This window comes from Tenebrio molitor, chromosome 9 (genome assembly GCF_963966145.1).
Source record: "Tenebrio molitor chromosome 9, icTenMoli1.1, whole genome shotgun sequence".
NCBI lineage: Eukaryota > Metazoa > Arthropoda > Insecta > Coleoptera > Tenebrionidae > Tenebrio > Tenebrio molitor.
This window is the reverse complement of record NC_091054.1, coordinates 510,456-536,343: the sequence shown is the minus strand read 5'-3', so window position 1 is coordinate 536,343 and position 25,888 is coordinate 510,456. Positions and strand designations below refer to the sequence as shown.

Here is a 25,888-nt window from a genome sequence, read left to right as displayed (position 1 = left end):
GGCCGAAAGGATGATATTTTCTCCTTCTGGAGTAAAAATAAAAAGGTCAAATTGGCATTACTGGATATTCAGGTGTTCATTTAAATTTCTCGCCAAAGATGGCGTTGAAGTGTCGGTTGTGAACGCACCACGGATTCCAAATCACAGAGAACCTGTTTAAATTTGGGTTGTTTGTGTTTTTACTCTGTAGACTGACGGGTGGCGCGTTCACAATCGATTCTTCAAACTTTGACGGGAAACATTCGATATGAAGAATAAGCCAAAATGACTAACGAGCCAACGGCTGGTGTGCTTACTCTGATGTTGTAATTTTGAAAAAGTTTAACTTAATTTTTAAGGCTCTTTTTATAAAATATTAAAATCAGGTAGTACAAAAAATGATTAGGTACCTCTAAAATAAGGTACCATTATAATAACTATGTACATATTTCAATCTTCAACAATGTTGCAAAAGGCACCTCTTATGGGTTATTTGATTAATTTGGAATGATAAAAATTGGACTTGTAATGGAGTGGAATTTCTTAATACGTTATTTTGTAGTCATTCAAGTTCTTTGGATTTGTCATTTCGTGATAAACATTAATTGTTGGAATGTTTCGCTGCGTAAAGGTTGATAATGAAAAATAAAAAAATAATCCTATTGTAACTATTTATTCGGCTTGTTTTCGTTGTTTTGTATTTTTTTATTCTTACTACAGGACACTAATGTGTTTATTGATCTGTTAGCGTAAATTAAATACACAGCTTTTCCGCAATATTTATTTAAACGAAGTTAACTCTGTGGATTTTCCAAGTGGTTTTGTACGAAAAATGTTCTATTTAGCATTATCTTAAAAAACAAACATTGCAAAATTTACGGTACATTAACAACAAATTATTACATACAGGGTTATTCATATAGGAGCATACAAACTTTAACCGGTGGTAGATTCCAACCCCTAGAGCCTAGACACTCTTACAAAAATGTCTAGGTTCTAAGGTTAAAATTGTTGAAGATAAAGCATGTTGAAGAGTGTACTATCACCTTTTAAAAACTGCAGATAAATGAAAATATTTTTTTACGCTGAAACAAACTGTCAGGCATTGTTGTCATTGTCAAAATGAAACTAAAGTGAACTTTATAATACCAATATTTTCTCTATACTTATAGCAACAATTGTTTGCTTCCATTATGACATTCATGGCATTTGTTATACATTTGACGTAAAGTGGAATAATTTAGCGAAGAATGGCATTTACTAATAGTGAAAAAACCGATATGGTAATTTTTGCCAATTTTTGATGTATGACTCAAAATTTTATTGTAAGAGCCTTTTGAGACCAGAATCTGCCACTGGTTAAAATATTTATGAAACTATATGAATCACCCTGTATGTATTTAGAACGAAAACAACAACTTTATTCTGCAAATATTATTTTCAAAATTTACGCTAAACTATCAACCTTCAGACTATTATCTTTGCAATTGTTGTCATTACAACACTGGATCATTTTTTTTACTTAACTTTTGTCCTTATTTACATCTTTTTTTAGAATTTTATTACTTTTAAATTAATAAACTTTGCGCAATTTTTTTCATTATTTCCAGTACTACTTATTGCCCACAATTTTCAAATTTCAGCACAATAACATTTGTTTTCTTATCTCGCTTTCTAATGACACTGTGTAATTCCAGAGACATTTAGGATTTGCTTTAGCAGCTTTCCACAATTAGTTAACTGTTGTTGGAAAATTTTCCTTCAATCTTCTCAAATTCTCATTTGGCAAAATTGTTAAAATTAAAAAAAAATTAAAAACAAAAGAAAAATCATAACTTTTTAAAGTATGTAATTACCTCCACTTTGTAATGTTAAAACAGAGGTATTTAATATTTGCATAAAAAAAATTTGCAACTGTTATTAACATAAAAATTTTCAAACTACATATTTTTTTGCACTTTTAAAAACACACGTCTATTTTTAGAGTCGCGTAACCGATAATAAAACACATGTAATAAAATTATAAAGCAAGTGAAGAAGAAACTACGCCGAAGGTCTGGGAGAGGCCTAACATCACGTAACAAAATTACAATATTTCAATTTTATGTGATTTAGTAACCCAAAAGACAAAATTCCTTTTTACTGCTAATGCAAACTTTTACTCGTTTCACTCGCGTTTTAAACTGCCCCACTCATGCTATAAAGAGCCCAATTTACACACGTTAAATAAACTACTATTAGACACAGTTTTATATTGTGTTGTTCACTTTTAACTTGTCTTTCTGTCTTCAGTTCCACATATACATATTTCAATTTTCAATTTCTACTCCTTTACAACGCAAAATTCTTCCAAAATATATTTTTGGCCTCCTCAACTATAAATGACATGTTTACACATTTTGAACAGCTAGGGTATCTTGATTTTTACACACTAATCAAACTATCTGTCATTTTACCGCACGGAGTGTGTAAAATAACAAGAAAATTTTAAGCTTTTTGAAACCTCCAAAAAAATGTTTAGTGTATCACAAGTAAAGTTCATTTATACTAAGACAAAAATGAACAGAAATTAATTTTTTTCTGATGTCGCTATCTTGTGGTGTAAATCGTAAGCGTGTCAGTTATCGGTATAATAGACAACTCTCTGCCCATTTCATTAATTAAATGTCAGTCTTTGACCGGTTATGCAAAATTATTGGTTACAACAAATTTCAAATTTGAGAAAATAAGTAGGTACTTAATGGGTCGTCGGCCAAAAAGATTAATACATCGCTCGGTTTTTGTTAAAATACTCCCGCTGCGCGGTCGTGTTTCAATCTAAAAATTTCGCGCTGTAAAATGTATCCTACCGCATATGTAATGTAAATAACTATTTTCTGTTGTTTATTTACGATATTGTTCCGAGTCAATCCACACGTCCTAAATTCTTACGGTTTTTCCCCACGCCATCAAAACAAACAATTTCACATTTCATCAAATGCATCTCACATTTGTGGAAATGCGAAGGATCAGTCCGATTACAAATTAAATTTCTCAGTAAAATTGACTTATCAAGAAATAAACATGTCAATAAACATGGCCAAACAAACAAAAGCAATTCCGCCAATGAATAATTCAACCTCGGCGGAAGTTAAATTTTTTGTGAAATTTGAATACGATACGACTTGTAACTTGTGGCGCTCGCAGCGACCTTGAAACCTTCTTCCGGCATTTCGTGTAATTTCCTCTGCAGATAAAAATATGTGTTTTTTGTGTCACACGTGCCGGAAAAGTCAGGGCCCTTGTGCGGACCCCTGCGGACCGCCGCGATTCCGCTCTTCTCCGATCTATTCGGAAAAGTTTCACGTTCACCACTCCAAAACGCGACCTTTGACCGTTTAACCAACAAACGTATCGGCAAAACCAGTCCCCTTGCTTATCTTCTTCGACGTCGGAAGCGCTACAGGATCGACGCGAAATTAGTCAATTCGTCATCGGACCGTGTATATATTTTTTCCACATGTCGTAGTCGAGCCGACAGTGTTGGTGTATTCTTCGTTGTGTCAATATCGAATTTCCGACCGATCAGAATGAGAGGCAAGTCGATTTTTTTTTACCATCGATAAAGCTTGTTTCGTATAAACCCGACCGCAACTGTTGAACAAAAAAAAAGAAAGCCGAGACGACCATTAGGATTGTAAATAGTGACAATAACGGTGATTTGATGTTGATGAGGCGTTTGTTCGAAACGTCGCCGACAGGACAATTTATTACGGTTGACAGAGCCAAAAAAATCAGAACCGCGTGATAGATGATAACAGACGATTATTCAAATTTAATTTGTTTTTATGGTATCGGAAGAAGTTGATAACAAGTTCTCGGTGAAACACGAGAAGAAATTAAATGTTTTTGTTGTACCAAATCCCATGGGCGCATTTTTTTTGTTTGAGAGTTTTTTGGCGCGATGGGTCGGTAGAGCAATAAACAAACAAATATGCAAATTGAAACATCAGGAAATGATTGTTCACAAACAACAAACATGTCAATATTAATTGTTGCAAATTTATTCCGTTACAAGATGAGTACTTTTGTTTTTGTCAAAATGTTAGTTCTTTGTGTGTTGTTTCGTCCTGTGAAATCACGGAATTAATTTAGTGCCGCAAACACGTAAATGAGACGATTATAATCACATCTTTCACGATTTTGCGATTTATATTGCATAACAGCGGTTTCTTGTTGAGATTCGCGTTAGAAAATCGTGAGACAATTAAATTAAATAAAATCGAAAACCTTTCAGGATTGTACATTTTTTTCTTGGATGTAGGTATATGTACAATGCTGTTGTTTATTTTACATTCATTATCAGCTAGTAACTAGTTTTATGGTAGTTTACAAGGTAAGAGTAGCAATAATAAAAAAAACAGTAACTAAATGTAATACATACAGCTGTCCCATAAGTGCGCGGTAAAATTTTAACCACAAACTACTAGGCTTCATGTAGAACTCGGAAAAAATATTTAAAAAATTCTGTCAAAAAATAAAGTGACATTTAATTTTTGAGCTACATTTTATAAAATAATATGACACCCTGTATAAGTGAATATAAAATGTGTTCTTTTCGTATAGTAGACTACGGTAATAAAAAATAAAGGAGTACAAGTTTTCATGTCTTTGTAAAGTCGAAATTGGAAACAAAATTAGATTTTTTTTTATTATCATAAATACTCTGCAGAAGTATAAGCCTTCTTTATGTTTTGTAAATATAAAATTTGTATTATTGTAGAATTAACACTAAAATTGAAATCTCCTCTTAGAAGCACTGTTGTAAAATCAAATTTGGTTAAATTGTTTTTTGTTCGACACTGTCAGAATTTGAGAATTGGAGTGTGAACGGATTTTGATAAATGTCACAACTTGTCAAAATGAAACGTCAAGCTTTTTAAAAACGAAATTAATATTCGATAAGTGTAGATAGCACCTAAATTAGAAGCATTTTAATGTATACTTTGATAACGCCTCCAATAAAAGTGGCATTATGTAGTTTTAAAAAAGCGATAAAACACTGCAGCTTTTAAACATAAGATATGTATACGAATTTACAAAAAATTAATGGTTGTAAAATGTAATTCGTTATAGCTGTTCCGATAACACGGTCGAATTTCGAATTATCAAACATTATGCGTGCCGACGTGACATTTTTTAATTACTTTTCCTACTAAGAAACGGTGTCGATAGTAATTTCAATGATGGGATTGGCGCAGTGATTGTAGTTTAATAATAAAAAACATAAAAAAAACTACAAACACCTATTGGAATTAATCAAACTCGGGGTCATGATTGCTTAATATTACATTAATACAAATGTATGGCATTTTTTAAATAGTTTAGCAACGTGATGATTGTGTCGTGTAGGAGAACAACGCGAGGTTTGTTTAGTTTTAATTTTATTTATTCATTTTTCCTATTTTTATGGCGTTTAATTCTAACGTGACATTAAGAGTCATGTCGGTGGGTGCAGTAGTCGTCAATACAATGTAACGAGTTAACTTGGTTAATTAATTAGCTGTTGGTTAAACCGATTAAAAAATCAAACAAAACAGAAACGAATAAGAGAATATTTTAAAGAAGTTCCCAATTGTCAAATTATTCCTGTTGAACTAAACTGATCGTCGTAATTTTTTTTAAATATTGAAAAATTTTGGTGTTCAGAAGGGATAAATGAAACAATAGGTATTAAGTAAAATAATGGGAAAAAAGTTTTTGGAAGTTTTGCTAATTTAATTTTTTGATCCAAAGATTTCATTTTTCATTCTACTCCTTTCTTTTTTTTTTGGTATTTTTTCTTTCCAAGTTTGCTTTCTCCATTTCTATCCTACGATTCCTAAATCCTGCTGGATTATTTTTACGTATTTAATCTACATTCAGTATTTGTTACTGTATCTGTATGTAATGTCACACTTTCAATATAAATTTATTTGAGTGGAAAAATGGTAGCTTGGGTGAAAGAGATTTGTAAATACCTTCTTATTCTTACAGACAATTTCAAAGGAAAAAAGTACGAGAAAAAAATTGCTTTCTTATATACAGCGAAAACTTTTTCATGCTGAACCTAGCCAGTTTTTTGTTATTTAGTTTTCGTTTTGACAAAATTTGAGTCTTGACAAAATTAGGTTTTTACCCAGTGAAACCTAACTTTAAATTGTATTGTTATTTCTACATTCATCGAACTACACTTAACCCTGTGACTTCGTTTGTTCGGAAAGTTGCGTAAAGCGACATTAAATTAAGGACGAGCTGAGTTATGTGGCTTTACGGTTGCGACTAAATTGTCTTGGTTTTACCATAACATTAACACCACAAGAAATCATGGGCGCGCTGAAGAAATAATGGTCCTTTCGTGACACGCATGTCGTCAGTTCGATTCTCTGAATTGGTATTCTTATAAATGGATGTTCGTGGAATAATTAATTTTATAATTTAAGTTTATCTCTTTCGACATTAATCTCACTGACGAAGTTGAAAGCTTTTTTGTGGTGTCCTGGGACTGTTTGTCTCCAGGGCACTTAAGTCAGTTTTAGTTGACTTAAGCCTACCTAAACGAAGAGCTTTGTTCGATTTTCTCCGTGATCCACAATTCGTTAAATCAAAATTGACTTACCTTTTTTTGCGGACCGCGAAGAGACCATGGACCGATTGGCATGGGTGGAATTCAACGATAATTTTGGACTTCGGTGCCACTTCAATTAAGTGGGTTTCACGACACGAGACGATGAGTACGAAAACTAGGTGTGTTCACAAGGACGGTCAAATTCGAAGTCTCTGTTTCTTCCAAAAATGTCCCTCACTCGCGGGGGAGGTTTCGTCAACCCCGATTTTGCACGAAATTGTGAATCGGTTAACGCGCAATCACCAATGACAGAGGGTGCAACTATTTTCGAATTGAATTTTTTAAGCTAACTTAAACTACGCGCTAAAACTAAACCGAACAAAACCAAACAAAATGAAAAGAACTAAAATTAACTATTTACAAAAGCCAACAGGGACACTTTAATTTAAAAAAATTCCGTCAATAGGAGCAAATTAATTTGAATATCAAATTCAATAGAAAGTTTCTATTGTTCGTCAGGACTAAACCAATTCAACAATTAATTTTAAGGACATTACGGGTTCACTTATCCTTCCGATTCTGCTCGGTCTTGATACACTTCAAAGAGATTCAAAGTGATAAATCTGAATAGTGATGATTTAAAAATATTAATTATAAAATAAATAAATAATAATAAAAAAAAAATAACATAGAAAAGTAACGTTGAAAAACATTCATTCTCTTAGTAGTGCACGTAGAACATATGAACTCTTTTTGAAATCAATTCCAGTTCTACATATTTTTTTTTAATTTTGGAAAAGTGTTTCAAAAATTATTAGGTACACATTTAATCAAATTACACTACACCTATTTCTTACCTGTTAATATGGAAATGTTTAATTCATTTTCTGCTAAAAAGTTACATAGATCATGGTAATTATTTTTATTAATGTAGGTCAAAGAGAAGGCAGTGGAAATGACAAAAATGTCTCTAATTTTGCTTTCTCTTATTTTTTTAAATATTTTTTATTAATACACATCCGAGTACTATCTACTAATCGACTTTTGAAGTTACACTTTATTACAGTATGTACCAATAAATACTATAAAAACATTTTTTATGTAACTTGGTGTAATCACTGTTGTAAACTTGTTGTTTTTGTTGACAGTGTAGCTTTCGACTTAATTAAGTCATTTAACGTTTCAATCTAAATTAATTTGAGTTACGAAATTTGTCTGTGATTGTTGTGCGGATAGGAAATTACTATGACCCACAAAACTAGTTCATCTGTATTATGTTTAGATGCTTATGAGTTCTGGTTTTTAAAACTTGTGAATAAGGAAAATATTTATTGTTTTCAAAACCACAAAGATAAATACTTATGAATAATTACCACAGCATAAATAAATATACGAGTAAATAAATTATATCAAAATGTAAAGAGCGTGAGAGAAAAAGGCGGCAAATGACCTTGTACTTGCATTTGTTTCAACTGTCATTTATTCATCGAACAAGCTGCTGATTTTCTTGATGCTACATAACAGTTTTTGCTTTAAATTATGTAATAATATCGTTTGCGACAAAAAAAGCATACTATTTATGTAGCCGACGTTAAATGAACTAGCCGTGCTCAAGTAAATTTGGCAACAATGCCGGCGGACCGAGTCAGTTTGTACAGATTTGCATGTATGTACATATGTACACAGTGATCTTATCGTTTTAGCTTCAGAAAAGTGTGTTTACATATTTGCAAAATTTTACGCCACCAAGTTGTTTAAAAGTTGAAGAGAATTTAGAATAGAGTTTGTGAAATAAATTGCGGCATTTTCTTCTTGAATTAAAGCCGTTAACTCGGTGGAAGTTAAACCGAGCCAAACATAATCTAAATTTTGTGGAATAGTCGAACCAAGAAATATCGTTGGTTAACAGGTATTTAAAATTTAAATATTAATAAAATATGCCTAGTAGGTATTGTGTAACAGGCTGTAAAATGTAATTACAACTCGTCTTTAAAAAATGCACAAAACAATCGCGGTGCAAGTGTTTTTAAATCTCCCAAAAATGAAGCTCAAGCAATCCCTTGAACCTTCAGCTTCAAGTGTGGTCTGTGAATTACATTTTAGTTCGGATGATATCATTTTATATGATAAACATTTGCAGCCTGATGGAGACTGTAAACAATTGCTTTAAAAGTCCCCAGATGCTGCCGTTCCTAGCCTGTTTCCTAATTTAGCATCTTATCTATCAAAGCCAGCAATTAAAGAGAGAACTGATCTAGAGTTTAGGTGGGACAACATCTGTTGGGTCAGATAATAATAAATAATTTTAATGATTTAATAACAAAATTTTCAATCGAACTTAATTTGATTGGCTGGGAACAAAAATTGTTTTATTTGGTGTATTGAATTTTAATGATTCTTTTTAAATATTGACATAACAATTTACATTAATGAAAGTCTTCAAGTAAAAGTTTTTATAGAAGGAGAATAATTAACTCCACAAGACGTAAAATGGATTTTGCCCTTTGATTTGAAAATTTGTAGATGGTCGCAATTGATGATAAATTTGTAAAGATTCAAACGATTGCTATATTCCACCAGTTTTAAGTATTTTTAAAAAAAGTTTAAATTTATTAACAACCACCCAAGAACAAGCGAAAGAACAACATTTTGACCAAATAAAACAATTAGAAATTATAATTGGATAATTACGAGCTACTGTTGGGTAGTGTAAAATTAGACATCATCAATTCTTCACTCCATGAAGGTAAGATGGCAATTTTGTAATAATTATCTAATAAATAAAGCAAATTTATTAAGAACGTGTAAAGACGTTCGACGGTTCGCCCGGTCCGCCAGTCTGAACGACTGCAATGTTGCCTTTTTCTCAGCACGGCTAGTTATTTAACGTCGGCTGCGCTATTTATCGACGATCTGAGTTTGTCAATGAGAGAAAACGATGACGTGCTTGACCATCAAGGGCATCAAGGGCGTAGCAATAATTTTTTGCTAGGGTGAGCCAGATTTTAAACCACAGACAGATGATAGATAGATATTGCAGATGTATCTTGTTTTTAATGTGTTTTACTTTTATTCTGGGGTGGGCCAGAAGGATTCTGGGGTAGGCCGGGCCCACCTGCCCCCCCCCCCCCCCCCCTTTGCTAGGCCCTGGCTTGACCACACTCTTCTGGAATACCTACGTGTTCCGTATTGATTAAACTACGTACTAATGAAGTGGTCATTCGATTCATTTTGATTGTTTCTTCAATTATAATTATTATACTATCCCACCTCCACCCGGCGGCACGGCAATTTTGCCGGAGTACATACACTATTACGGATATTACTATCAAGTAATAGTGCAGTGCTTATCAACATAATTACCGGCGTCTTGCCTCCGCATTTTGACTTTGTTGTGTATTATGTTCTGTGTCAATGTTAAGGAACTTCCTCACGATGTGACATGAGTATAATAATATACCTTTTTGAATTTCAACTACCAATGTGTTATCTAAATCCAGAATTTTTAAATTTTTAAAAAGAGATTGCGGTACTATTCCCGTTGCTGAAATTACAAGTGGTAAAATCGAAATTTTTTCTAAACACCAAAGATTTCTCATAGCAACGGACAGCTCTAAATATTTATTAATTTTTGTGTTATATGTCTGTGTTATATTATGTGAATTTGGAACAGCTATATCTAAAAGATATGCTTGCTTTTGTTGTTTATTTAAAATTATAATGTCTGGTCTGTTATGCTTAATATGAATGTCAGTTAAAATTGTTCTATCAAAATATAACTTGTAACTGTCATTTTCCAAACAACTTTCTGGTGTATAACTATAATGTGGTTGTGTATTCTTTAATAAATTGAATTTAACAGCTAAATTCATGTGTATAATTTTAGCGAATATATCGTGTCGTTTTTTATATTCGCTTTGAGCCAAAACGGTGCAAGAAGAAATGATGTGTTCAATTGTTTCCCCTTCAGTTCCGCAAATCCTACATTTATCAATTATCGATTGTAAACCGCATATGTGTTTTTTATAATTTCTTGTATTTATAACACGATCTTGTATTGCAAATATAAAACCCTCCGTCTCAGGGTGAATATTTGATTTCTTAAGCCATGCATGAGAGGCCTGAATATTAATTTCTGGTTGTTCCAGTTCTTTAAAGTATCTCCCATGTAAAGACTTCTGTTTTATATTTGCTATTGTGTCAGGTATATTTGGCTTAACAATGTCTGAAATTATATTATCACTTAAATTTAAAGGTGTGTAGCCTTTATCGGCTGAAACCAAAGCATTGAAAAAGGTGTTATCACGAGCTCTATTGAGGAAATAATTTTTTAGTGAAGCAATTTGATTTTTTAGCAGTATTTCTAGATTTGAAAAACCCCTACCACCGTTTTCGCGTGGTAAATTAAATCTTTCAATAGCAGATTTAGGATGGTGTTTACTAAATTTGGTAAAAAGAACTCTAGTTTTAATGTTTATGTTCTGTAAATTAGTTTTGGACCATTTTATAACACCGAAAGAATAGGTCAGTAATGGAACAGCATATGTATTAACTGCTTTAATTAAATTATTACCGTTTAATTTTGATTTTAAAATAGATTTAATTCTTAAATAAAATTGTTTTTCTAAATTTTCTTTTATAATTGAGTGTTGAATATGATTTGATTGATTAATACCTAAATATTTATAAAATTCTCCTTTATTTAAATTTTTAATGATTTCTCCTTCTTGAGTTATATATTCTAAATGTTCGTAATGACCGCGACATATTGATTGCATTTTACACTTATCAATACCAAAACTCATCCCAATATCATTTGAGAAATTTTCAGTTATTGTTAGTATTATCATTATCACTTACATTTATTCAATAAGTTGACAGTTTTGCAAAATTATAATTTTTTTTGGGCAAGCCGATTAGTTTTAAATTCAAAAATATTAATTTGATATAAAGAAGATAGATTAAAAAAATGTAAAATTTAAGGTCTGCGTTTTAAATTTATTTACCCATTTATTGTCCTAAGATCTACTAATAGCGCATTTCCTCTCTAATACATGTTAAACAGGATGTATGTAGGTACACTTCTGCACACCTGAATATAATATACATTTCAATTTATATTAGTTTTATGCATTACATGCGTAACAATTTTCCTTCCGCACTTTTTTCAGTAAAACTTTACACAAGGTTTTTTCTTACCGGAATACCGAAACAATTTATTGCTCTCAGTAATTTATAAAATTAATTTCACTAATTTCCTCCATTAGCTAAGATCGCATTTATGACTCTTACATAATCGCGATCTTCAGCCTCATTAATAAATCTTTATTAGCGGGACATAAAAATTCAATAAAAATTAACATCAAGTTGTTTGAAATAATTTTTAACACTAAGTTAATTTAACTTATGCGTTTTCGACGAAAAATTGGAAAAACATCATTAGACGTTTAAAAAATCTCGAGTATATAGTTTTCATATTCCTATTCCTTCCTATTTTGTTCATTTGCTTTTTCAAAGAAGATTATTTGCGGGTCTATTAGGTACCAACCATACAATAAATCTTTTTGTACCATGTACAAATAAAAGAGCCACTGATGGGAAACTTGTTCATTATCCAATTCATACATGGGGGATTTCCAATGGTCCCATCGGTCAATCCCACCGACCATGTAATTAATTTTCTCCACCATCACACAAATAAACAATAATTTCCCCCCGCCTGTGCCGGAAATTGCATTTAACCCAACGACTCCGCTAAAACAATCCACGGTCAAGTTCGGCGCGGCTAAGGAGGTCGTCACGTTTCACAATACGCGACGTAAGGACGCATCGCAAACTTGACTTTGTGTTAAGACGCGAACTGTCACTTTCAAGGTCACGCACGCTGCCACTCTTCCTCCGGGTTCATTTCCGATCGGAACGCGCTGGACAGGGGGATTATATAAGAATTGAAAGTGTCAGAATTTCAGCAAATCGGTTTAGTTTGCGTCAGAGCAGGCTGTGCTGTGCGGCTCGCGGAAAATGGTGTCCGAGGGAAGATGGTAGGAGGCAGTTGGGTCGGGGTTTTGCTGGTTCTGGGCGCTTGCGGATGGGGCGGCGAGGGCCACAAGTCCTCCTACTCGTACCAGTACGTCCGCCAGGAGTTCGATCGGATTTTTCAGGACGACGAAGGTAAACCGAAACGTTTTCTTGCGTGTTGAGATTTTCTTGCGGTGTGTGAAATGTGGGCGTCTTGTTGTGCGTTTTGATCCGATAAAGTTTCGAACAGGGAGACTTTCTCTGCGATTAGATAAATCTGAGTGATTGTTAGCTAATTACGTGTACTTCAGCGTGCCGATTTGTATCTTGTTTTGTGTTGCTTTTGTTGTGTATTCGTTGTCGTTTTGTTGTGATTTTTATTGTTTTGTAAAACGGACGTACAAAGTTCCGTTATGATTTTTATATCTGACATTACGAACAACAACAATCATTGTTAAATAATTAGCACGAAATTACAACACAGTTTGTAAAGGCAACAAAAATGTCATATTTCCTCCAATAATTATGTTACGTTTAATGTTAATTACGTGGACGTGAATTAAATACAGTCGTTGTTAATTTTTAATTCAAACAGTTTAAATTCTGGTTAACCACAATTTTTGTGATCACTACAACAAACACACACCTTAATTGTCTCTTTTTTGTCTCATAATTACTTGCGAAATTAATTTTCAAAATGAAATTATAATTATGTGTTTAAGATAATAATTATTAAATACTTAAAACGTATAAAATATTGAACTGATAACATAATTCCAACTGGAAATGCCTATTTAATCATTTCCCTATTACCACAGTAATGTCTTATAATAATGATATTAATAACAATCATGTGACAATGGCTTAAGTACAGAAATTACGAATATAATTTCTAATTAAGATAACTTAAACATTAATTGAGTGTCTTTGTAACATTTGCTATCCCTTAATGTCCTCATTGTTTTTAAATTTGTTTGACTTTTAAAATACTGAAAAAATAATTTGAAAGAGAATAAACACGATTTTAATAATTTTGACATTTTTCGAATGGACACATGAATCAATTCTGACTATTTTTCCACAATCAAAACCACAATGTGTGAATTTGAATCTAAGCTTATTTGGTCTATTGGGAAAGAAAAAAAAATCAAAATCGAAGAACCTAAATGTTTTTATAATTATGTTTTAATTATATTTTTATTTAATGTTGTTCATGTTTTAATATTTTTTTACAACATATTTACCTTACATGGGCAATAATTACATAATTAATCTACAACAATTATATTTACTTAACATTCACGTGTTAAAACAATTTTGGAAGGTTAATTAATGCACTTTTCTGTTTTGTTAATTACTATGTAATTATTAAATTAACACTAATGTGATTGACAGCTTTTATTTTCGTTGCTTTGATTCTCAACTTCGATTAATTAAATCTGATCTAAAAATTAAAATAAGAACGGTAAAGCATTTTTCAGCACACCAGTTATAATGTTTTTGATTCTTTTGTAACCTCCAATTTTCAAATATTTTTCTAAAATAATAAATGACACTCAAAATTCTCACAGAATGAAAATGACATTTAAAGTGCTAATTTTGTAGTTAATTTAGTTATGTATGTATATAAATTTGTCAAAAGAACAAAAAACAAAATTTCTTTTTTCTTTTAGTAAAAAGTCACATGAATTCTTGATAAAAAGTTTTTTATTCTATTTGACGCTTACATTTTAATTTGCTTAAGAACGTAGAATTTAAATTTGTGATTGTGTTGTTTTTCTAATTAATTATTCTCATTGTTGTAAAAAGGTAAAATCGCAGTCGTAAGTAATAAAGCAAACAAATAATGAATAATTTATTGTTAATGTAATTCTTGTGGCTACAGTATTTTAATTAACATTTGTTTCATTCACTTTTTAAATATTGTCAGCGACAGCGATAGTGAACGATAAATCAGAAGAGGATGTCACGTGACCTAAAACCTATTTGGCTACCGGCAAATACTGACTCCGCCTACGCAGTTCTACTTTTTGAAATTTATCCTATTAAGTTATTAACTTTCATTACAGTAAATTTCAAAAACGTAACAATTATTAATCCTAAATTAAATATGATCCTAAATTGAAATAGGAAAAATTTATCGTGAGGTAATGTGATTTATGAAAAAAAAAAACAAATTAATTTGTGGTGTTTTTATTGTCATTTTGTTTATTTTATTGTTACAACTTCTTTCTGTAGGCTAATTATAAAATCAATACTTTTAGAGAACAGAAAAAAAAAATGAAATTTGTGACAGTCTAGGTATGTATCTTATAAAAACTGAAAAAAACTAAGCACAACAGAATTAGAACAAGAAATTAAAAAAAATGAATAAAAATAATGTTACAAAGTGATATTTTTTTATTTATCCTTTACAACAGTGAACTAAGCATTTTTGAAATTTCCACATCATGACTTAAGTCGTGGCTGAACTAACTTACTTTAGCACTCATTTTTGCAATGCGGAACATCTTGTATGGGCAACAGCAATTTACAAAAAAATCCAAGTGAAAGTGAAAAAATGTAATCGGTAATCACACATGTAATAACATTACTCCTCCAGAGCGCGCTGGAACTATGAATACATTTTGGGATTTCTCCATAACGAAATTCAGAAAGTCGAAAAAAATAACTTGATTAGACACCTTTCAGAAAATAATTAGCGTTTATTGGACGCGATATCGGCTAGTTATCTTGTTTACTTTAAATTAGAAACAAAAGGAAAAGTGTATTGTTTGAGGAACTTTTTATCGAATTCTAATTTCTTTGGCAAATGTAACTGGCCAAGAACGCAACTGTTCAACTGTAAACAGTTATAATTAATTATAGCTGAACGGGGTCATGCAGAATATATTTAGTTAAAGAACGGTAGAGTGAATGGTTCTAGGAGTAGGTACATGCGTCACATATTTTGACAGATTATTAGAATCTCAAACTGAGAAAAAGCAGATGGTCCAAGCCTGGAAATGTCAGTTGTTTGTATAAAAAACATGTTTGTTTGACGACTGTGATGGCTGAATAAGGATTTGCTGAATATCGAATAGGCAAATCGTCTGATGTTGACAAAAAACAAACAAGTAGCCGGGTTATTAGACTATGAATGGTTCAGGTTTGTTAATTGGAATATTTTCGTTAAAGAACAATCAAAAAAAATTTGGAGGAATTACATGCAAATGTCTTACCTCTGGCGGTTTATCAAATCGACAAATTCCATTCAGTAACGTGTCAGACACGTAATAGGTATCCATACATAATCATTTAATTAGAAAAAAAATTGGAAAGAAAAAAAGAAAGGTAAAGTAATTTTGAGTGAAAAATTATTGGTAACGTAACGGTTATCAATTTGAAATGATTTGTTGGGAATTGTACGGTTCTTATACAACAAGAAAAAAAGAAAAAAGTGTGAACACATTGTATAACACTGGAATACCAGTGAAGAAATTCTGGTTCAGACATGAACTAGACATCGTAGCGTAATGGCGAGGTCATGTTTTATGAATGAAAAAGGCATGCAGGTACGAAATATGACAAAAATGTACACAGTGTCATTGTCATCAACAATGACGTTGTAAAAGTTAAGTGGTTCACGAGGTACTTGCAGTTCAGTAACGAATTGTTTTTATTGGTATCGACACGTAATAGTGCTATTGGACTCCGTCAACCCGGAGCAAGAGCGACGTGAACGACATGCTGAGGCGGTGATGGTCAGTGGAGGTGCCTATAGAATTCGACCGTAACCATTAATGTCTACATGAATTAATTTGCTTAAATAAGTATGATTAATTTATTTAAATAAATAAGTAAATAGCCGAAAAATTTAAAAAAACAAAACTGGTAATACTAGTAAATCTATACACAAGGTTAAGAGAAAGAGATCTAAGAGTTAGCAGATGTTCCTCTAGACTCTAGAGTGTTTCGTGTGTGATCTGTGGGCTTCGAATTTGAACTATTTCCTGTGTGGATCATTAGAAGAAAATGGGTCGTTGTAGGTGTTCTTACAAGAGTTTCTTTTTTACAAAAAAATGTATTTTAATGAGTATCAATCCAAGAAAATTACAATCCGAAAATGAGATTGTTTTTTATTACTGGATACTTTTTCAAATTCAAGAATCGAAAGGTGTCACAAATTTATTTAACCTAAATTTATGGACTAACTTTTTCATTTCGTTCTTCGAAAGTTGAGTATTTAAAAAATTTAGTTTTTAAGAGTTACGCCGAAAATTATCAAATTAAATAATATATAAAATCGAGGAAATGAACTACATAGTTTTATATAAACCCGATGAACAAAAAGACTGAATTTATTTGTTGCAGCTAAGCGTTATTTTTGCCAACAAAACGAGGAGTTTACTATGTATTTGCAATAGAATTACTTATTTACACAATTTATGGTGACAGGAGAATGATTGCGATTATCATCTGCGATGTCCCGCGGCATATTAGACATTTATTCAACACTTTCGCTGTTGTATTAGACATTTCTTCATCACTTTCGCTGTTGCTATGGATTATATGAACGTTCATTTTCTTATTATGCATCAAATAAGCATCAGAAATAAAACGATACACCACTTTTTCGGGCAAATAAAATACTTTGGTTACATTTAACTGTCAGATATTCATTTTTTTTCAGTCGGTTTACTCGGTTTTGTCGGTTTCGTTGTTAACTTACTAAATAGAACAACAAATGGCGCCACGGTCCCGAGTCAGAAAAGTGCATCCGAAAAAGTGCGTCCGAAAAAGACTTGCTTTTCGGCCGCATGGGACTACGTAAAATTACTTTTTTCATTAAGGGTGCACAAAACAATATTTAAGTAAGACTATTTAAGACTAAGTATCTTAGTCCTAATAAATTATGCCTGTGTAAGTCTTGCCATATAGTTAATTAAACCACAAAATGTTTAAACTGTCGTGTTATTTTAATTTTTAATTAATAATTCCTGACATTATAAATGAATTGCCTAATTAAAGAACTAATCCCATATTTATCTACAATAAAAGAAGTTACATAACCTCATAACACTGCCATAAAAATACGCACAAAACAATATGAATGAACAATCTGGAAATTCTTGATTTTAATGTTGTCATAAATTTAAATTATCTTGAGGTGTTTCGTAAGTTCTCATCGCATCGTTTAAATGTTTAAAATTAAATACGCACATCGCATGATTTAAATAATAATTTTCCAATTTTGTTTAATTGTATTCTAAAAATTTGGAACTGTGGACCTCACGACAATTGAACACCAATTAACAGTCAGATTCTTCTGTATAGGCACGAAATGACGACGCAACCGTCAATTTTTTACCATTGGATTTATTCAGACGTTCGCGGAAATCTCCACAAATTACAAGTAATCATCTGTACAAAAACCCACTGTTGGTAAACAAATCCAATTATACACCAGTCTACCATTTCATTACCTCTTTAAATTAGTTAACGCCAAAACACTAGAGGCCAAGGTTACCCATCATTCGTGACCTTTACAACACGATCTTGTCTTGTCTTCTAATTCGATTGTTTGTAGCTAATCGATGGTTATGTTTGGTCTTCGGATTGTGCACCATTGATCCCGGATTCGGCGAAAAACCAGAACTGGGACTGGTGTACCAATGGTCCCAGCTGGAATTCGACTACGCATCCCCCAGCGCAAGACAAGCAGATATCGACGACAAGACGTTCATTCCTGGACAATCGACCCCCATAGACGTAGATGTTCATTATGCCTGTGAGTACAAGAAGAGTTAGAAGAAGTTAGAAGAGTGTCCATTGGAGGACCCATCCAGTCACCAGTTCCAATTGTATGTTTTTTGCAGTTGCTGCGCATAAGAAGAATCGAGTGTTTGTCACCATGCCGCGGTTCCAGGAAGGCATTCCTGTGACAGTCGGTGTGGTCACCGACAAGAAACTCAACAACAACCCCATCATCAGTCCGTACCCTTCGTGGGAGTGGCACAAAAATCCTGCTAGCTGCGGGCGCAACCGCATCGTGTCGGTGTATCGAGTCTTGGTGAGTCAGGCAAAAAAATCTTTGCAGGTTTTGAGCGCGGAGTCTTTGCAGATAGACGAGTGTCAGAGATTGTGGGTCTTGGACACGGGACGGCTTCTCGAGGAGCAGACTTGCCCCCCACAGATCCTAGCTTTTGATTTGCAGACGGTAAAGACCCAACACAAGTCGGTCAAAACTGACGGTGCTCTTGCAGGACCAGCTGATCCACAGGTTTGAGATCCCATCGGACCAGATAGAGTCCAGGTCGATTCTGGTCACTCCGATGGTCGACGTGAGGGACGCGCATTCAGGCTGTCGCAACACATTCGTCTACGTAGCAGATTGCCAAACCTACTCCATCATCGTCTACGACGTCCAAAAGAACAGGTCTTGGAAGGTCACAGACAAGACCATGTACCCCTACCCCAACTACGGTACATTCAACATCTTAGAAGACAGCTTCGACTTGATGGATGGAGTCCTCGGGATGTCCTTGTCGCCGTACAAACCTGGCCAAGAGAGAATCCTGTTCTACCACGCCATGTCCAGCCCCACAGAAAACTGGGTCAAGACCTCTGACCTCAGGAACCGCACCAGGTTCCTCCACGACCCCTTGTCCTCGCCGGAAATCTTCCACGTACGATGCTTCTTCCCCCAAAACTTCCCCATCCCTAATTTTGCTTTCTGCAGACGTACAGAGGAGAGAGACGCACTCAATCCGCCGCCGAAGCCATAGACAAAGACGGAATCATGTACTTCGGAATGATGAGCGACGTCACATTGAACTGCTGGAACACCAGGACGGAGTACGGACCCGAGACCACAGAAGCCATCAGCAGAAATCGCGAGACGCAGCAGTTCGTCAGCGGCATCAAAGTGAGTTGGTTATTTTGGTAATTGTCAGTTGGTACATTTTTTCTAGGTCGTTACCAACTCCCGAGCGGTGCAAGAGCTGTGGGAGATGACGTCACGCTTCCAGAAAGTTGCAGCCGACACGATCTCCACGTCCGAGATCAACTTCAGGATTCAGGCGGGAAAAGTGGAGGATCTGGTGTATAACACGATTTGCAAGAGTGGGCGGCACTCGAGGCCCGGGGGCAGCGGGGGCGGGTACGGCCTGATCAAACCCAACACAGGGTTCTTCTCGTCGCCGTTACAACACCCAACAACCAAAAATTATCGCTCTTAAGCGTTAGTATTAATTTATTTGTAGCGATTGTGATTATTGATTGAATAAAGTGTGCAAGTACAGTTTATCACTTGTGAGGAATGAGATATGGTACCCGACACAAAACACTCTCTTGTTTTGATTTTTATTTGCTATTTTTTTACTACATAGACTATACACAACTATGAGTAGCATAGTGAAATACTTGTAAGTACATGAGATTTATTTACTACTACTTCTGCTAAACTTAACCTACGAAGAAGGTACAAAGAGCATAGCGGTTGTCATGTTGTAGTCCTTGAAATGTGAGAATCTTGCGGCCAGTGTAACAAAATAGATGACAATAATTTCTCCAATAACAAATAATCTTCAACAGATTTTTCGAGGAACCTTTAATTTAAAGTACCTTTTCCTTAGTGACGGTCACGAAGTTAGTCAAGTTAGCAAGCCTGGAAGAGTCAGTTTAGAGATATTCATTTCAAAGGAATCGAACTCACCAGTTCTTTTTAGTCTTGGAAGAATTACTGACAACTTGGGCGACGAGGAACGAGAGCAGCAACACTTTAGCAGTGTTGAGCAAAGTGATGGTTTTCACTTCTGGGATGTAGTCGACGTCTGCAGTGAAAGAAGTGGCCATTCTTCTTTCGTGTGGGGTTGATTGTCGTTCGGCGACGTTTCTTGCAAAGTTGTTGTTCTCGTCTTTGGAAGACAGTGTTAAGATGCGTCGAGTGGCGTCGCTCACCAGACGGGACTCTTGGCGGTCGTTGGTGAGGCGAATTTCCCGCTCGTTGGAGCTGTCGCGTCTTTGGGAGACTCGCTCAGATGAGACGAGTTGGCGAGAGTCTCTGGTTATTGATCTGTCCCGACTGTCTGACAGTCGACGAGATTCTCGAATTTCTCGCCTGGTGTCGCTGCGAGAAGTGCTAAGTTGACGAGATCTTCTTTCCACAGAGAGTTGGTGGCGAGAAGTGTTCGGTGAGGTTAGGCGAGCTTCTCGTCTTTCGGATGAGACTCGGCGGTCCAGAGATTCGCGATCATTCTCCCGAATTGATCGAATTTCGCGCCGTCTGCCATTTACGCTGTCAGTCTGACGATGTCTCCTCTCATTTTGTCTCGCATCTGAGACCTGGCGGCGAGAATTTTCCATGATTCTTCTCTCCGACGAGATTGATTGAATTTCTCGTCTTATTTGTCGAGATTCGCGATCATCTTGTCTCGTAGTTGAAGCTTCACGGATTCGATCTGTCGAAACTGATCGAATGTCTCGCCTTCTGTCGTTGTCTAATTGACCAGACCTCTCATCTCTTGTAGCAGAGAGTTGGCGACGAGAACTGTCAACAAATCTTGACGGTATTTCTCGCCTTTCGCGCAAGACTTGCCTGTTGATGTGACGCGATTCTCGATCATTTTCGCGAATCGCTGAAGTTCGTCGAGCTCTGCCCAATGAAACTGATCGAATCTCTTGTTCCATCTGACGAGACTCGCGATCGTTTTGGCGAGTGGTTGAAGCTTCACGGATTCGATCTGTCGAAACTGATCGAACGCTTCGCCTTCTGTCGTTATCTAATTGGCGAGACCTCTCATCTCTTGCAACAGAAAGTTGGCGACGAGAACTGTCGACGAGTCTTGAACTCTCAGACGGAATTGATCGAATCTGTCGCCTTTCGAGCAGAACTTGCCTGTTTACCTGACGAGATTCTCGATCATTTTCTCGAACAACTGATCGACGATCTTGATTTTCACGAACTCTGTCTGATGAAATCGATCGAATCTCTTGTCCTCGTCGTTCCATCTGACGAAACTCGCGATCGTTTTGTCGACTGGTTGAAGCTTCAAGAATTCTGTCCGTCGAGAATGATCGAATATCTCGTCTTTCTGTTTGTCGAGATTCGCGATCATTTTGTCGCGTAGCCGAAGCTTCACGGATTCGATCTGTCAAAACTGATCGAATTTCTCGCCTTCTGTTATTATCTAGTTGGCGAGATCTCTCATCTCTTGCAACAGAAAGCTGGCGGCGAGAATTGTCAACAAGTCTCGACCTGTCAGACGAAATTGATCGGATTTGTCGTCTCTCGAGCAAGACTCGCCTTTGACGAGAATCTTTGTCATTTTCTCTCTCACCTATTCGCCGATCTTGCATTTCATCACTTCTGTCCAACGAGATCGATCGACTTTCTCGCCTTCTGTCATTTAACTTGTCAGATTGACGATTCCTCCTCTCATCTTCTCTTGCAGCTGAGAGTTGGCGGCGAAAACTGTCCACAACTCTTGATCGAATTTCTCCCACTTGTCGAGATTCGCGATCATTTCGTCGAGTAGCTGAAGCGTCACGGATTCGATCTGTCGGGATTGATCGAACTTCTCGCCTTCTGTCATTGTCGACTTGACGAGATCTTGCATTCCGTCTGATAGAACTGACGACGAACCTCAATCTATCCGACGAAGATGATCGAGAATCTCTGTCATTTTCCCGAATGACTGACGCTCGTCGATCTTGACTTTCACTGGTTCTGTCTAATGACATTGATCGTACTTCTCGCCTTCTGTCATCTCTTGCGACTAAGCGTTGGCGGCGAGAGATGTCCAGAGTCGGCAAAACTGATCGAATTTCTCGCCGTTCCATTTGACGATCATTTCTTCTAGTGGTTGAAGCTTCACGGATTCCGTCGACGAATCTTGATCTATCCGACGGAATTGACCGAATTTCTTGGCGCCTGTCAATGGAATTGTCAATTGGACTATACCTTCTTTCAGGAGATTGACGACGAATACTGTCGATGATTCTAGATCTATCGGTCCCAACTGAACGAACGCGTCGCTCTCTAGATTCTCTCAGTCTGTCTGTCAAGACCGATCGTCGATCATTGTCGCTCCGACGACTCAAATCCCGTTTGACTTGATCGTCTGCGAAGCGAACTTCTCGCCGCCTGTCATTATCGACGCTTCTTGATCGGACGTCTCGTCGCTCGCTGGAAACTCGCCTGTCATTCGAGTTGCTCAGTCGGCGTGACTCCCTCTCATCTCGTCGATCTTGCAAGCGGTCATCTCGCCTTTCGGATGCGATTCTCGACACTCTATCCCAGTTTTGGCGCCGGAAGACGTCGCGACTTCTCTCGCTGGTTGGTTGGCGGACATCGTACGACCTGAGAACCTCCAAGAATCTGTCATTCTCACGTCCGTCTCTTCTTTCGGCCGATGTTCCGACAGATCGTTGCCAAGTGTTTCCAAAAAAATTTCTAGATTGGTCGTTCTTGCGTATGTCAGTGTTGCGTTGCAGAGTCTTTCGGTTCGCTTCGAGAAAGCCTTCGGTTGAAGTTAAACAGAACAGTAATATCATCAGTGCAGAGTAACCCATATTTTTCAACTGTTTCATGTTGGAAGAAAATTAAAATACTATGTCTCGTAGAACTGGTGACGTGTATGGTTGATTCAGTTTTTAAAGATGTTTCAAGTAAGGAATGCTTCGACTTTCTGGAGCTACAACGCCACGGGACTCCCTATTTATACCGTTTCCACACTGAGCTCATTTCACACTAGGGTGAGCTCGTTTGGACCCAATCAGGTGGTCACAAACTGCATTGCCGTAATTCAATTTCAACCCCATTTGTTTGAAACGTCGTTTTACACTGTTCGCACCCTTCGAGATTAATTCCACACAAAACTCTGACCCCCAAGCGTCAAAACTCCCCATCGATACTCACCTCGGCACCGAATCTAATCACTTCATCTCGGATTTGCTTATTTGGGCCCTGTCGTAAGCACAAAATCACAAAACTCATTTTTCCAGTGTAAACCACCACCTCGTTGATGCCTAAACAGGTCCGTGTGTGGCGCAGCTGATAAGGGGTGCTTATTATTAAAGGGTGAATGTCTCATCTGTTCCATTTAAAATCCATTAAAGCACCGCGTGGGAGTCGCAATTTGCCGCTACATCGACCACTTTGTACAAAATTCATTTATTTAGAAAAATACAAAAGTAATAAATTAGAAGAAAACTAACTAGTCTAAGGAAGATCATCGACGTAGCTCTTGATAAATCTCTTGAAATATCCAGTGTTGGTGAATATGGCGGGGATGTTGGAGTTGGAACAGGTCGCAGGAAGCCACGAAAGCAATCCCACTAATTTGTTGTCTTGGACGAGGGGACCACCTCCGTCGAGGAGGCAAGGGGCGGCGGCACCCGTGACGCAGAGATGGATGTCTTCCCGCAAGGGGATGTTATCGGCGTATACAGAGTGGAACAAGCTGTGACACTCTACAACAAAATGCAATTAACCTGGTGGAAAATATTTTTCAAGGAGTGGTACCTTGATAGGGCATCAGAGACATGTTCGCTGCTTCCAGAATATTACCCTCTTGACCGTCCAGTGTCCCCCACCCAGAAAATATAGCGGGTTCGTCGGTCGCCACGCATGGTACTTTCGAAATCTGGAGTGGTTGGACAAATTCGTTGAATTCAAAAGGTTCCGTCATCTTCAACAACGCAATATCGTTGGTGATGTCGCTGGAAGCAAACGTCAAAATCTTGAAAGATTGGACCAAACAGTACTCACTCGTACTCGGGGTGCTTGACCACACTGTACAAGTCGATGGAGCGGATCTGGACTGCGATATTGTCGACATCGCTAAGATTGAAAGTACCAGCAACCACCCTCGAGACCAAGAGGGAGATTCCGGCGCAATGGGCAGCGGTTATGACCCACGTGGGGCTGATTATGGCACCTCCGCACTCATGTTGGTAGGGGGCGATCACCGACTGGATGGACACTTGATAGGGGTAGCGCTGGGCCAAGACGTCGTCGCCACCAATCATGCGAACGGACGGCGCTCCTGAAAAGTTCACTTCACTTCTGGAAATTTTAGAAAATTTGGGAACTTACCTGAGGCGAGTGCCAGAAGTGTGCAAATTGTTGCAACGATGCTTTTCATGGTTGGTTTCGTTCTGCAAGATTTGGCAGAGGAGGCTCTTTTATAATTCTATCTTGATGTCGTACGTCATGAGTCGATGGTACTCAAGACCGATAAGGATCTTATTGTACAATGATGTTTATTTGGCAATTTTTGGCTTGGGTTGAGTTCTGGGTCTGTTAAATAGAAATTCAGGTGGTGGTACCGTCGTTGCCGTTTTGTCTCTGTGACATTCTCACAGTTTCTATTTTGGTTCCTGATCATTTCGAGTACTTTGCGTATGCGAGAGGGCATCAATACCTGAATATCCAAATTTTTGTTTTGTTATCTTATCTGAGAGTAGTAGTGCGTAAGTTGGTGCAAGAGTACCAATTTGGACTTGTACCGTGGCGAGACATTTTAAGATGCAATAACAACAACAAAAGATATCACTCAGTCATCGAAGTACCTACTGCAGCTTTACACTGGTGGAATGGAGGAGAGTACCGCGCACCGTTTACACTTTTCCTCAATGACTTGAGGTACTACGCCCAAGTTAATTTTACTATTGAATGAGAGAAGTCGAAAAAATTCAAAAAATTCTCACAAAAGCAAACTTTCCTCACGATTCGTACACTTGTCAATTGAAAACTGCCACCACAATGGGCAAGAAGAAACAAAAACAAACGAATTCGGTATGGTCACATGGAACGCATGGATGAGCACAGCCGGATGTCAAAAATAAACAACTCATCGAGCCACAAAAACGCCAAAACGAGTGCCCAACGAGTCATAAAGACAAAACGAGAGCGTGGTCGGATCTGGACCATTAGCTGGATGCGCCTCATCTGAGACAAATGCAGAAGAATTGTTGGGGGAAAAGAAGAGAAAAAGTGGCGACATAAAACGCTGCAACTATTTAGCGGTTTGCAAAATTTCAAATTAAAAGCTAGAATTGTGTGATCGTATAAAATTGGGAGGGTTCTGGCCCACTAAACATTAATTTAGCGTCTGGTTATTGGCTCCTTTTTGCTTTGTTTAGTGTTGTCTGCGATCACGCCGGAAATGGTTTTGTTGGTTGGTTGTTTGGTTGATTTTATTTGAAAAAGTGCCTATTTTTAGAGATGCTTAGCTCTGATGTAAGTGCGATGGTTGTTTTTATCTTTTTATCGTAGATATTTTTTAGAGCGTATTTTGTCAACAACAAATATTCGACTGC

The 25,888-nt window shown here is 36.3% G+C and overlaps 3 protein-coding genes across 6 annotated transcripts; 1 reads left to right on the top strand and 2 right to left on the bottom strand.

Moving 5' to 3' along the window:
- The first annotated feature begins 3,385 nt into the window (after window positions 1-3,385).
- LOC138138343 (dopaminechrome tautomerase-like) lies at window positions 3,386-19,870 on the top strand. 3 transcript variants are annotated; one of them, XM_069058234.1, is made up of 7 exons: window positions 3,386-3,555; window positions 18,153-18,353; window positions 18,442-18,635; window positions 18,687-18,782; window positions 18,829-19,251; window positions 19,305-19,490; window positions 19,537-19,870. In XM_069058234.1, exons 1-7 carry the CDS (start codon window positions 3,549-3,551, stop codon window positions 19,801-19,803), a joined length of 1,374 nt encoding a protein of 457 aa, XP_068914335.1. In that variant the 5' UTR covers window positions 3,386-3,548; the 3' UTR covers window positions 19,804-19,870. The 3 variants fall into 3 exon arrangements, with proteins under 3 accessions (XP_068914335.1, XP_068914333.1, XP_068914334.1); XM_069058232.1 differs by lacking the exon at window positions 3,386-3,555 and adding an exon at window positions 12,505-12,736; XM_069058233.1 differs by lacking the exon at window positions 3,386-3,555 and adding an exon at window positions 16,488-16,607.
- A 40-nt stretch (window positions 19,871-19,910) lies between these two features.
- Window positions 19,911-23,161, bottom strand: LOC138138342 (trichohyalin-like). The gene is made up of 2 exons (XM_069058231.1): window positions 20,280-23,161; window positions 19,911-20,231 (listed from the first exon to the last, which is right to left on the bottom strand). The coding sequence occupies exons 1-2, from the start codon at window positions 23,153-23,155 to the stop codon at window positions 20,180-20,182; spliced, it is 2,928 nt and encodes a 975-aa protein (XP_068914332.1). The 5' UTR covers window positions 23,156-23,161; the 3' UTR covers window positions 19,911-20,179.
- LOC138138347 (trypsin-like) lies at window positions 23,070-24,823 on the bottom strand. 2 transcript variants are annotated; one of them, XM_069058243.1, is made up of 5 exons: window positions 24,663-24,823; window positions 24,336-24,612; window positions 24,090-24,286; window positions 23,783-24,037; window positions 23,070-23,721 (listed from the first exon to the last, which is right to left on the bottom strand). In XM_069058243.1, exons 1-4 carry the CDS (start codon window positions 24,709-24,711, stop codon window positions 23,787-23,789), a joined length of 774 nt encoding a protein of 257 aa, XP_068914344.1. In that variant the 5' UTR covers window positions 24,712-24,823; the 3' UTR covers window positions 23,070-23,721; window positions 23,783-23,786. The 2 variants fall into 2 exon arrangements, with proteins under 2 accessions (XP_068914344.1, XP_068914343.1); XM_069058242.1 differs by lacking the exon at window positions 23,070-23,721 and having other exon boundaries at window positions 23,723-24,037.
- Window positions 24,824-25,888: the final 1,065 nt, after the last annotated feature.

Excerpts from the sequence above, each read along its gene's own strand:
- LOC138138347 (XM_069058243.1), bottom strand. The coding sequence starts at position 24,711 with ATGAAAAGCATCGTTGCAACAATTTGCACACTTCTGGCACTCGCCTCA. Across the intron at positions 24,613-24,662 it reads ACTTCTGGCACTCGCCTCAG|GAGCGCCGTCCGTTCGCATG; the intron begins GTAAGTTCCCAA and ends TGAACTTTTCAG. Across the intron at positions 24,038-24,089 it reads GTCTCTGATGCCCTATCAAG|AGTGTCACAGCTTGTTCCAC; the intron begins GTACCACTCCTT and ends ATTTTGTTGTAG.
- LOC138138343 (XM_069058232.1), top strand. The coding sequence starts at position 12,604 with ATGGTAGGAGGCAGTTGGGTCGGGGTTTTGCTGGTTCTGGGCGCTTGC. Across the intron at positions 18,354-18,441 it reads CGTAGATGTTCATTATGCCT|TTGCTGCGCATAAGAAGAAT; the intron begins GTGAGTACAAGA and ends TGTTTTTTGCAG. Across the intron at positions 18,636-18,686 it reads TGTCGGTGTATCGAGTCTTG|ATAGACGAGTGTCAGAGATT; the intron begins GTGAGTCAGGCA and ends GAGTCTTTGCAG.
- LOC138138342 (XM_069058231.1), bottom strand. The coding sequence starts at position 23,155 with ATGAAACAGTTGAAAAATATGGGTTACTCTGCACTGATGATATTACTG. Across the intron at positions 20,232-20,279 it reads TCCAAGACTAAAAAGAACTG|GCTTGCTAACTTGACTAACT; the intron begins GTGAGTTCGATT and ends TGACTCTTCCAG.